The 13,347-nt window shown below is 41.9% G+C and overlaps 1 protein-coding gene across 1 annotated transcript in view; it reads right to left on the bottom strand.

The window, feature by feature from the left end:
• TAF3 (TATA-box binding protein associated factor 3) overlaps positions 1 to 13,347 on the bottom strand; it is a 152,790-nt gene that overhangs the window by 31,065 nt on the left and 108,378 nt on the right. Inside the window, exon 3 of the mRNA XM_090041707.1 lies at positions 497 to 2,304. Within this exon, the coding sequence (XP_089897833.1) occupies positions 497 to 2,304 (1,808 nt within the window). The remainder of the gene's footprint in view (positions 1 to 496; positions 2,305 to 13,347) is intronic.

Here is a 13,347-nt window from a genome sequence, read left to right as displayed (position 1 = left end):
ATTCCACCAACTCCAACAGGGTAAACATTTAGAAACTCAACTGAGAGTGCACATGAAAGATAGTGGAACTGGCCCTGCAAATGGATGGATCTCTACAGAACCTGTGTGCAAGATGCAAGCATCTTTCAAAAGCGGTATCAGTGTGCCTACGTCTTGACCTAGAAGACCCACCTTTCTAGTGAAGTGAGTGGATACAAACTAGAATCCTACTCCAGGTAAAATGGAAACAGAGAACAGATAATCCCCACACTTTGGTTTTGCAAATCTAAACAAATAGTATTTTTAAGACGACCTTGCTCTGACCATGACAGAAGTGGAACACATCCAGACACTTCCAACATACATCCTTAGCTTTGGGGGCCCTGATAGCCATCTGCATTTCTCCACGGAACTGTACAGACACCTAGATTTTTATACAAAACTGATGACAAAGTGTAGGAATGTGTGGGAACTGTGGACATACATGTAGCAGAAGATGACATCTAAAAAAGCTTACTTTTTCATGTTTGTGTTTTTCTTTCTCTTTTTCTTTCTTTTCTCTCTCCTTCCTCTCTTTTTCCTTCTCTTTCTTTTCTTTTTCTTTGTCCTTCTCCCTCTCTTTCTTTTTCTTCTTCTCTTTTTTGTCTTTCTTCTTCTCTTTAGGCTTCTCTTTTTCCTCGAACAGTTTTTCAGGGAGCATTGGGGACAAGGAGGGCAACATGGTTGGAAGTCTCATGGCAGCAGGGGTGCTGAACAAGGGCAAAGCCACTTCTTTGGGAGGTAATGCAAGAGGTACTGAGGGAGCCTTTATCTTATCTTCCTTACCTTTATCTTTAAGCTTCTCTTTGTCTTTCTTATCTTTGTCTTTTTTGCCTTTTTCTTTATCTTTCTTCTTATCTTTATGCTTCTCTCTCTCTTTTTTGGTGTTGCCATCTTTCAACTTCATTTTCGTGTCAGCTTCCTCAAAGTCCTTTAATTTGAACTTATAGGGATCGAGATCATCATCTCTGAGCAGCTCCTTCCACGGAAACTTTGCTTCCTTGTTCCCTTCTTTGTCTTTATCCTTCTCCTTGTTTTTATCCTTATCTTTGTTTTTCTCTTTATTTTTCTCTTTGTCTTTCTGCTTTTCTTTTTTCTTTAGTTTTGTCCTTAGCTCTTTTTTCAGTTTCTTTTTCACTTCTACTGATGAAGCCAGTTTGGTTTTCTCCTCATAGACTTTGAGAAGAGGTTCTGGTGTTGGTGGCGAAGCAGAAGGAGAGGAGAAATAAGGGAAGCTGGTAGGTGGGTTAGACGGTGTCCCCATGTTTGCCTTTCGAATGACCTCATCAATTGAGTCATCCATTGTCCATGAAATGTCTGAACTTGAAGTGCCTCCTGAGAGAGGCAGTGGAGTTGCTCCTATTTTATTTAAATTGTTGGCAGAAACAGAAGCTTTAGGGGCTGTGGTCTCTGAAATAGAAAGTCTTTTAGGACTGGTAAACATTTCTCCCTCTGATTCTGAACCAGAGGAAAACTCAAATGGATCAGGTTCACGTTCTGCACATGCACGGGCAATAACTGCATCAATTGAATCATCAATGGTCTTGTCCATCACTGGTACTTTCTTCATCTGATTTTCACTGTTTGGTTTCCCAGGCTCAGGTGGTGTTTGTCCTTGTTTTACTTGGATGTTCTCTTTCCCCATCTTTTCACTTAATGCAGCAAGGGGGGTTCTGCTTGGTGTTTCAGGTTTGACTGCTACTGGAGAAATGTGAGCAGGAACCTTTGGACTTTTAGGACTTTTGGGGCTCTTGGCACGACCTGGTGACTTTTTCTCTTTGGATCCAGGTTTTGGTGAACGTAGGGGACTTCCGGCAATGACTGGTGATGGAGTAGCTTTAGGCGATTTTGTTTTCTGTCCTGGAGAACCAGTTTTGACCTTTGCCTTGGGCACAAATGGTTTTGTTTCTAATGTTTTGGGGGTAAGCATTTGTGATTTTGCAATGGGAGCCAACATTGGTGGTTCTGGTGATGGAGGGGCTAAGTCTGTACTGTCCTGAACATGAACTGGAGACAGCATTGGTGGCACTTTTTGAGTGTTTATTGAACTAAGAGGTTCACGTGGCTCCAAAACTCCATCCAGAGCATCCGCTTTAGTGAGAGCTAGTTTTGGTCGTTTCACAGCAGGCATTTCCTCAGTATCGGGACTTTCCAATGGTCTCTTGCCCATGAAATTTTCATCATTAACAGCCTCATCTTCTTCCATATCTCCTTCTTCTTCCAGGGGAACCTGCATGGCTTCTGCTGATGTACCTCCATCAGTGGGGACCTGTTCCTCTTCCTCCTCTGCAACAAGAAAATTTTTAAAAAAATGTTAGTGAGGGGGACCTTAAAAATGTGTTTATACAGGAACAAATAAACTACAGTAAATTAATAATTATGAAGGCAACTGTGTTCAGACCCATTTTGGCCTGATAGAGTTACTTATCATTAGATGGCTTCTTACAGCCCTACATCAAGTGAGTGAAGAGTCTACATTCACGTAGACAGCTGTCTGCAATGCAAAAGCCATCATCACAACTGACACTAACTGGAAACCTTGCTGGCAGCCTCAAACCAGCAATCAAATGGGCTTGAAGCAAGCACCTCTCATTCCTAGAGGCAGACCTCCCAGAACATGTTTGAGTCTCACTGGCAAGACAAAGAAGAGTTTCTGCCTTTGCTTCATCTGTTCTACCAGATCCCTTAAATATAAAAATACCACTTCACCCACAAGTGAAATAATCCCCAGATGCTTTCTGTACCATCAGAACTTGCAATTGCAAATCCCTTCAACCATTACCGTTACCTACTGCAGTTTAGATATCAATACATCTGTGAGACTGACTTCAAAAATACAAGGAATATTGATAAGGTTTGCCCTTAGAATAAAATAAACTTCAAAGTTCACAGCAATTAAAAATACTGGATTTAAGTTACGCACACATCTTAGGTGCATGACCCCATTTTCACTGTAGGTTGACCAACAGGAGTAATCCATAGATTTCTTTGGTGCCTTTACATAAACAATCTGCATTTTTGTTCACTGCCAATACAACGCTAATTTTGAGAAATCTATTGTCCATCTTAACATACCAAGTCTGCTTTTCTGGAGCAGTCAAATGGTTAAAGCCAACACAGGCACTGGCACCCGGTGGGGTAGGACTCCGGCCAGTGCTGCACATGCAGGGGGTGCAGCCACGCTTTTTGCTACCGCCACCCCTTTGCGCGCGGGCTCTGCACTGTTCTCCATGCTTCCGCCCCGCTACAGCTCCGCCTCCATTGCCCCTACCCCAGCGCCTCCCCCGTGTTTCCTTACCTGCTGCCTGGGGAAAGCTGGACGCCCAGGAAGCCAGGCAGGTTCCCATGGGGGTAGGGGGCGGCCGCATGCCCCCACCTGCCCAAAAGCTGCATGCTTGGGAGGGTGGAGGGGGGCCCTTCTGCCCATGAGGGTGGGAGCGGGTGCAACAGGGTATGTTGGGGGGGGTGTGTATGCTGAAGGGCTGGGTGGGGCACAATTTGTTGGTGGGCACAGCAGGCTGAACTGAAGTGCCTGGCGGGCCAGATCCGGCCCATGGGCCGCATTTTGCCCACCCCTGAAACAGGGTAACGATTTCCGTCACGTAAGCTTTGGCTTATGTGAAAGTACAATTTGCATGTAATCCACAGGGAACAGAATAAGGAGCAGTCTCAGCTCCTCACATGCTTCTACTTAGTTACTACAAAGAAAGATCTTTTTTTCTTTATTCTGCCTTTCAAAACCAAGGGTTTTCAAAACTTCTTCACTAGGGTTGTTTGGGTTGCACATATTTGTAAAGGTTTTTAAGGCTCTTGCATAGAAGACACTACAAATTGCTTATTACAGTGAAGCAGTAAAAAAAACCACTTTTTTAATAAGCAGGTGATTTTTAAGAAAACACATAGAAAAACTAACACAAAATGCTGAAACTCTTTCAAGTCTTTTAAAATTAGCGATTTTACTAACTACCGCTTTTGGTAGAGTTTATTTTCAGGTTTTCAGTGCCGATGTTTCTCAACTGCAATGTGTCAATGCCCTGATTTAGGAGAGTTCAATCGAGAGCCCTGGGCTGTCGCTCAAATCTTGCCAGCATCACAAATTAAGTAAAATGAGCTACCAACTCCCGCTTTTGCCAGGGCCCAGAGGATTTACAGCAGCCAGCCCGGAGTATAGACTTTGCCTGAGGATAAAGCCTTTGCCTCCCATGAAAAACAGAAAGTGTCGAGGAGCTGGATTTGGCCTGGATGGGCAGTCACATTTTATATTTTAAATACCAAAGTTAAGCGTAAAACTGAGAAATCACTGTTGGCCAAGGCTGCGCCTGCTAGAAATAAGATCTGCCCAATGTTTATCCTTCAGGATCCTCAAGTCAGCTTCAAGCTCTGTCTGATCTGTTATATGAATAGGTTTATCCTTAGTTTCCAAATTAGCACGCGCCTGAGAAGGAATAAATATCAGAGTTATACAGCACTGATGCTGCTTCAGCACATGATTTGGGATGCTCTCTCTATTTTCTCCCAACCCCACTAAACACTTTTACCCCTGAGGAGTTTATGTTCATTTAGCAAAAGACAGACAGACAGGGAGAAAAAAATATGATCTCATTCAACAGAAAACCTGGACTTTAAAGTCAGAACTACGTACTTTGTCAGGTTACAAAACTGAAAACATGGCCAAATCCAAAGCCTCAGAGTAAGACAGGGAATATTGTTGTTTTCATTTTAGGAGTGTCAATAAAAAACAATTTTATATACGAATTTACAGAGTTGTAGAGGTACACGCAGCATTAAACAAGATGAAAAATTGCTGTAGCTAAATTACTCAAAACCCTTTAAAAAAAACTAAAAAAAAGTATATACACTTTAAAAAATAAACATTCACTAGCCAGTGTTTTACTCAGTGTCTCAGTTAGAGAGCTATGCTAATACAATGTTCCCCACTAGCATGAATTATCATGTAATGTTTTGGGGTTTTTTTTAAGGAAAATTTTGTGCGTCTCAGATCAAATTAGCCAAGTCAGGGCCAAATCCATTTGAACTATCCAAGAACCATATGTGGCCTTGCTACCAGCATGTATCCTCCACTCCAGCCTGGGGCTTCAGATACTTCCAAATCCTTTGGCAGGCATCCTACACGCAGGCCCAAGCCCAAGCCCAGAGACTTGGGGTTTGGACGCCCCCGAGTTTCACTGCCTTCATCTGAATGGCAGCACAAGCAAGGTAGGGAGGAATCTCCATAAAATCGGCGTGTAGCCAAGATCCTCCCACTGGAAGCTGGCCAGTGGGAAGCTAACTATGAGGCTCGCATAGGAAGTCTTCTGCCAGCAGACAAGGGTGCACCTTCCACTACACAGTGCCATTTTAATTGCATTATCTTGGGCAGGGTATTTCCCCAGCCAGGTAAGTATTACACTTTCGTAACTTTTCAACCTAAGGTGCTTCCATCCATAAAACATTGTGGGTCATAGGCTGTGGCACTGACAACCAATCCATGGTAAGGGCTCTGAATAAAAAAGTTTGGGGAAGCCAGAAAAATTTTTCTTCAGTGAAACAGTGGTTGCCCGTTCTTCTAAGACACAGGAGGGTCCACACAGCCAAAGAGGTTTCAAAGGTCTTGCTTGAAAAATCTTAGGAAGGACAAGGGTTATTTAAGTCCAGCTTGCAGAGATGAGACTAAACCTCTAGGTCCCTTGGGTCACAGATTCATGCATATTCCCATGAGGACAATTTAGTCCAAATGCAGAAGCATCAGCTTTCCTTTTGGAAGAATCTGGATGATCTGAAATGTGGGGAAAAGCTGTCTAGGTCAGGTCTGAACAATTCAAAGGCTATTAAGGAAGATCTTGAGCACGTTACTACTGTCACGCATGGAGTGCTCTTCATGCATGCTCACAAGGCAGTCTAGCATCATACGGTCAAGTGAAATCCAAATTTCATTTGACTGGGCCACTGAGTGGTCCTAAATGATTTGAGTCCTACCACACAGGAAATCTCAAAGCAGAGTTATTATAGTGGTGGCCCTGGTAATAAATATTTGGCAAAATAAATGCATGGCAAGATACTCTAATAAAAGAAGATGAATGCCCCAAACATCTCATTCAAGGACTAGCAGATCATTTTCTTCCCCCATGGGGGAAGAGGGGGCAGAGACCACGCGCAGGAAAATGTTTCCTTCCAAACGATAATTTGCCTACGTTATGACCATTTGAAAACACAGCGACAAAAGCTGCAGTGGAATTGTTTTTTAGCATTTGCTCCATCAGTTGGCCTCCCTACGCTACCCTACATGCAATACTTGCTACAGTGGATTGCTTTTAACTGTCTTCACTGTGATCTCTCCTATTTCCAGCCACCTTATGAAAGGCACCGCTCCTGAGTTAGCATCTACAGGTCAAATGGATATCACCTCAGCCATCTGGCCTAATAACTCTCTCCTGTAATGAAAGGAGACTCAGGCTGTTTGGGAGGTTTTTCAAGATAACGGATATTTTTGTAAGAGAAGCCAGTGCTGGATCAATATTAATGCTCACATCATTAAGGTTATACTCAGTAATTGTTTATTACAACAGCAGTTCACCTCTGGAGAACCTGGCCTGAAATGAGGCTTAGGTTATAGGGGAGACGAGTTCAGCTTTGTCAGCTTAGCCCTGAATGCGAATCTGTCCAACACCCAAATCAAACACACAATCTGACAGCTGTTAGTTCACTTCTCATGAGAAGTCCACTCTTAGGGGATGACAGGTCTGACTGCAGTGTATTAGAAGAGCTATGGGAACAGGCTGCACACAGCTGCACACAGCCTGACCCTACCTAATGAGGCAAGTTTTTCACTTGCATGAAAGGATGATCCTCTTGTCTAAGGCACAGGCATGGGAGAGCAGGGATCCAGGTCTATCCCAGCTCTGCTGCACACCCCCATTATGGGATTGCGGGCAAGCCCCTATACACAGTCCCAGTACCCCATCTTTATGATAAGTATGATTTTACTTCTTTCACAAGGGCATTATAAGGCTTAATTTAATACACGTAAAAGGCTTTGAGAGCCCAGGGAGAAGGCACTGAAATTCTGTGGATAAGCAGTAAGACTATGTCAATGTTTTTTTTAAACATGGGGATGATGTTAAGCTGAACAATTTCAGTTGACAAAAGATTAGAGCTGATGCGTCCGATTTAACCGAAACAGTTCAGGAGATGCAAAGCAACTTCCTTTGTGCACTGGGTTCTTGTACAGAAATACGGACTCTTGAGGCCATTGAATACATGGCTTTTTAATTTGGCTGCGGCTCAACAGCAGGACAGAAGCACTCAACACTTCTATGATGAATTTCCAAGTTCATGGTGATCTTGGGACTATATGTCCTGAAAAATGATGCAAAGGCCTGCCCTGTCAGCTTTCTAGGCTGCCTGGCACAGTAGGTTGCAAATTTTATTCTTCACGCAGAAGGTGAGATGAAAGGACTACAGGTAACTGTAGAAAAGGTAGACAGGTTTGTGCTCCAAACTGAAGAAAATGGCATCAAGTTATATTGTTCCTTTAGGCAGGAAACTGGATGACACATATATAAGTTACTATAATCTTGGTCACCACCAAACAGGCCAGTTGGGATAGAGCATGAGCTTCCGCAGCTTGAAGGACAGTCTGGTGAACATGGCACTGGACAGGAACACAGGGACTTCTGTTCAGCTCCTGGCTCAGCCACAAACTAACTGTGTGACCTTGGGCAAGTCATTTCATCTACCCCTTTTCTCAGTTACCATCTGAAAAATGAGGCCAATAGCTCATTACATCACAGGAGAACAGTGAAGAGAAAAATCCATTAATGAACATGAAATATTGAGGTGGTAACAGCCATATCACAGGAATAGGCTGAAGCCCCTTAGCTGCAAGTACAGCAGAGTCACACCTCTGAACTGGATGCAAAGGTGGACACATAATGCACACAGAAGAGAATGGATATATGGTTTTGGTGTGAATATTTGCAACTTTTATGACCAAGTAGGGGAATAGGGGGGAACAATGATCCAATACTACTACTGACACACGGACTGCATGAAGTCCAGGCAGTTGCAGGTCTCACAGACTAATATCGCTCCTGTGTTTGAAAGTAATATTTTGTCTTCCTGTTTGGCACTACCTCAGTATGTCAGATACACCATATCAGCTAAGACATCATCCATTAAGAGAAAATATTAAGTGTGCAAAAGGGAGCAGGTAATTTCTGCAGGCTCTGTAACTGCTTCCCCCCCCCCACCTTTGTAAATACATCAACTCTTAACCTGCAACACTGGACTAGCACAATTTACCCTCTTTATTTTTTAAAGCAGGGGTTTTCATCCTTTTTTCATTTGCAGACACCTAAATTTTTTTGCATGGAGGTATGGACCCCTTTAGAAATTTAGAACAGAGGTGCAGATCTCTTTGAATTGTAAGTGTGGGTATTCATGTACTTTCGATTGATCATGGTCATCTTTCACAGACCCCTTAGGCAGACTGCGGCCCCCTCAAGGGTCTGTGGACCACAGGATGAAAACCACTGTTCTAAAGGAATATAAAGGTGCCAAATAAAGGCCTATCAGTAGATATCACATTTCTTTTATATGCAGTTCAGCTCACTCTGGGGCTCTCTGCCCCTTTGTACTGCAGGCTGGGGAGCTAAGTGCTGAGGCTGAAAATGTCATGGTTTGGCAATAAGGCTTGCTGGGCTCTTTTCTGTCGCTGCCTTTAAGGGACCAGCTGGCTGTGTGCAGAGAGAGAGATCAAGGTGGAAGGCATGTGCAGCTCTGCCCAGGGTTACATATTAGTCAGTAAGGAAGAAGGTGCTATTGCTAATCACTAAGTAAATTTAGTATTCCTGAAAGGAGGCAGTGCAGACACCAAAACTTCCTTGCTGCATCTATTTCCTAATCATTTCCCTTTCACCAGAGGGGATACACATTCCTCAGGATAATGTCCAGAGCAAGTTCAGCATTTTACATCCAAGCCCATTTGTGAGCTGTCCAAGCACACACGCCCAAATGTGTACACACACACATGCACACACTTTAAAAATAAAAGATGAAACACTTTTTCATGCTATGAAACAAGAACAGCTGAAATATTTTCCTTCAAAATTTAACTCCTCTATCCACCCTCCCATACCTACCACCTGAGATAAGGAACGAGATTAATACAAAGGATAATATTGGGGAAGTTTTAAGCTATTAAAAACAAGGATTTAGAATGAACCATAGTCCCATGATATTACAAGTTGAAGCCTTGGACTGTTGTTGAAAGTGGACAGTTGCTTTCTTGTGGCATGGTAGCTTTTATCCTCTTAACTTGTAACAACAGTGGCACTTCCCAAAACAACCAGAAAACATGCCTGTACTCAATATATAAACCTGAGAAAAGAGGAGCAAAATTCAGTCCTAAAGGCAGATTAATTTAACGCAGACACACCCCCCGTTTCTGACAGTGCAAGATGCATTTAAAATGTCAGGTTTACTCCTAGGATTTTTGCCCAGTTGAGTTTGCCTCAGAAATGCCAAGAGACTAGAGCTGGAGCCCAAAGCAGGTACAGAACTGGCAGGCTTCTCTTAGATTTGCTATCCATGACTCCCCAAGCTCGCTGCTCAAACTGCCAGTAACTCCATTCCAGCTCTGAGATCCTTTGTCCACTGGGCTGAAACAAGTCCAGACTTGCAGGGGTGACTGGTGATTCTGGGTATGGCAATTAGGCACTTTTAAAAGGGCATGCTTTTCAGGGATGAGGTGCTCAGCACTTTCTGAAAATCAGGCCCAAGTTTAAAGGTGTTTAAAGTTAAGCACCCAGAGTTGAGGCATCCAAAATCCCTGGTTAAATCTGGAAATCTCAGCCCACGTTTAGCAGGTTCTACCTTTCAGCAGCTACAACTAATCTGGGCTGATTGTGAAGCTGCTCAGAAGAGCTGACAAGAGTCCATATTTCTTTATCAGTCTCTTCTACCAGGAGTTTTCAAACTGTCAAAGCACTGTCTAGGTGGTCTAAGGAGCTTGTGTCACAGCAGAGAAACGTTTATCAGTCTGGAAACGCTGGTGCTAGCTGTAGCCCAATCCAGGGTTTACAAATTTCTAGACTGAGTCAGCTTAGGAAAAAAAAGGCACACCTCTACAACCCGGCATAATCGCTCCATGTTGTATGTCAGGTGCTACTCTGGTATAAAGTTAACCACTGTTAAATTTATGGACACCAATCCAGAAGAAGCAACCACGCAGTAAACCAGAAACAAAGTACAACATCCAAGAGCTGTGGGCAATGGGAACTCCCAGCTCTAAGGGTATTGTACTGTGTTTTGTTTTGTTCATGACCACTAGTGGCCTATTTATACTGTTTTTTAGGGTAGGAACTGTTGGTCAGAGTGTACTACCTAGAATTTTCAAATGACACACCCAATTTCCTGTAAAAGACTGAAAAACAAGGTATGGTAGATTGTTATCAGCAAAGTTCACAATCTCTGACCTTGTAAACTATAAATCTTGTATTTGTGTAATACATGGTAGACAAACATAGGATTCCATGCAAACCAGTAGAAAAGTCCCAAAAAGAATCTGTTTTCACCTTGCCTTCTTAATATTGGCCTAATAATTATATATAATTAGCAATGCAAATAATTTTAGATTAACAGGCCCACATCCGTTATGAAAAAGGTGATGGATTGGGAGGAAAAGGAGTTGTGAAGGAAAATCTAACTTAAGAAGCAATCCACAGCGTCAAAAAGCTTGAAAACCAGCTCTGCATAGGAAACATCAGACTGTACTAGGCTCTGCATTTTTTTTTTTCTTTCTGTCTGCTTGGCGTCACTCCAGATTATTTCTGATAGAGAGTCTCTGGCCTGAGATATCTAAGGTACGATGTAATGTGAAAGTCATCTTATGCAGAGGAAATTACTAAAATATACAGGGTAGGAGCCAAAAGTCTCAGTGACAAATTACAAATAGGAACAGCTTTTGCTCGCTTTTTTAGGATAACTTCTATTCTTTACAATATTGTCTTACCTATACTTTAACAGAAATTAGACACCGGAAAAAACCCGGCACAGATGGTACACATTTTCTCTTTAAAAGAGCACACTTGACTTTTAAAAATGAAATTATTAGCAAATACAAGGTAATTAGGCAATGACAATTCATACAGTACAACCAATCAATAACAGAGTGTATTAGCAGGACTGACAGAAGTGTGAAGCTGATGTGTTATAAATGGCTATATACTGACCTGTAAAAATGCAGTGTTTCCCTAACATTGTGCACAATAAAAAAACTAAAATGCTATATAAGCAAGCCAACCTGAAATGACACCTAGTATTATAAATGGCCTAATCTATATGTTAATACTGTTGTATCACATAACTGCAGCAAGACTAAGATAACAATATGACTTTGGGGTTTCTATGGCTACATCCTGGGCTAACGTGCCTGAAAGGCCTTGCTGCTGACACCACACAAGCTTTCTGAGCGCTTCTCTTTGGTTATTTATGATATGATTTATGATAACGACAACATCTCCTATTTTCTCCTCTCGTCAGATACAATAAATTGCCATCGTTAATCACCGTTCTTGGTTCAGCTATGATTACAATAGTATAATAGGGCCTAGCTATGGTAATACTGTGTATTAAGGTGGGTTTTTTCTCCCCCTTTAGAGAAATATGCAAGAGTAGATCTCTGCAGACAATGTCAATATCTGGAGTATTTTAATAATCTGCCTTTAAGTATTTCTGGAAGAGAATTCTATGCCATCTCAGATTCTGTTTTGTTCCTCTTGCGAAGATCAAAATTGTGATCTAAAGACTTGAAATCCACATAAATATTATCTGTATCTTACAATTTGCAAATGTAGTATCAAGGCTTTGTATGCATTTTTTTTGACAAAGGGAAAGCAGATGGTCAGCCTTTCCACTTTTTACCTTGTTGTAATCTTATTGGCCAAGCTTTTCAAATGAGCAGCAAGTATCACAAATCTTATTAAAAACAAACACACTGAAGCTATGTAAATATCTTAAAAGAATTTTATACCTAAATTCCCATATGCAGATCTGCTGCATTATAGAGGAAAATGCAATACTGGGAGGTTTAGCCTGACTCAGGATACACTTAGATATGTAATACTTTGTATATCAACTACTTTTACCAGCATCGAAGTGGCTATCTGTACCACCACAGCCTGCCCAAGTCTTGGCTAAATGATTCATCCCTGGCATTGCTGAATTTCAGTCACAAATGAGTTCTGAACCTACTTGTAGGCATTCAGGTGTTCAAAATGTAGAAGAGACGAATGATTATTGTTATTTAATAATTTATTTTGTGATACAGCCAATAAGGTGCAATCAGAAGGCACAATTGCCTGGCCTGGATATATCCCTCATCTGTCTTTAGCAATTATATCTTTTCTTATGGTTAGGTTGTAAGTGTCTTTGAGCAGTGTCATCTTTTTTCTCCTGTGCTTGTAAAGTGCCAGGCATAATAGGGTCCTGGTTTAGAAGGGAGACTCCTCTGTACCACAATAATGAACATACATACACAGCACAATCCCTGCCCTGACAATCTATGAAGACAGAAGCTAGAAGAGATAGGAACAACCTAATGCTCAGTAATTAATAGTGTTACTCTATTTCTTTTATTTTTAGCATGATAAACAGCTAAATAACAGTCAGCTATGTCCCATCTGTCCTTCAACACAGCTAGCTTTAACCAATTTCTAACAAGTGATGTAATAAGTGCAGGTCATGACGACGGATCTGAAGTGAGTGAGCGCAGTGAAATTATTGATGATCAGCTCAGGAAAGGTGCTCAACATATGAGAAGGGGCTTGAAATCTTTTGCCTCGCTTTCCTCCATTATTAGGAGATAACTTAAAAGTTCAGAAGACAGGCTTACAGGACACTACAATAGGTGTGGTTTCAGAATGAAGATCTACAAAAAGGAAACTGGGAAGCACACTTCTACCAGATGTTCCTACAAACTGGTATGAAGGAAAAGTTATTTGACCTGCATAACAGAGTTACTCTACACTCACTGAAGTAAACTGAGGGTACTTTAATAGTAATCAATTGATACATGTGGCTTACAATTACATAACACAGCTTTGGGAACACTGCATCAGCAGAACGTATTCTCCCTTTAATTAGAGAACATGGGCTCAATTCAACGTATACACCACCTATCCTTCTTACCTTGAGGGATGATAAATACACTGCTGCTGTGCAACAATTGGTTTTGTTCTGACCTAGACCTTAAGGTATCAAAAAAACCAGAACATGTCAACACTTCCCTAAGGTTTGGGAAGATCCCTAGGACCTTCAAAGAAGTTTTAC

The sequence above is a fragment of the Crocodylus siamensis genome, chromosome 4 (assembly GCF_052110815.1).
Source record: "Crocodylus siamensis isolate JL-2025a chromosome 4, ASM5211081v1, whole genome shotgun sequence".
Taxonomy (NCBI): Eukaryota; Metazoa; Chordata; order Crocodylia; family Crocodylidae; genus Crocodylus; species Crocodylus siamensis.
The sequence above is the reverse complement of the archived record's forward strand: the minus strand, read 5'-3'. Positions and strand labels throughout refer to the sequence as shown.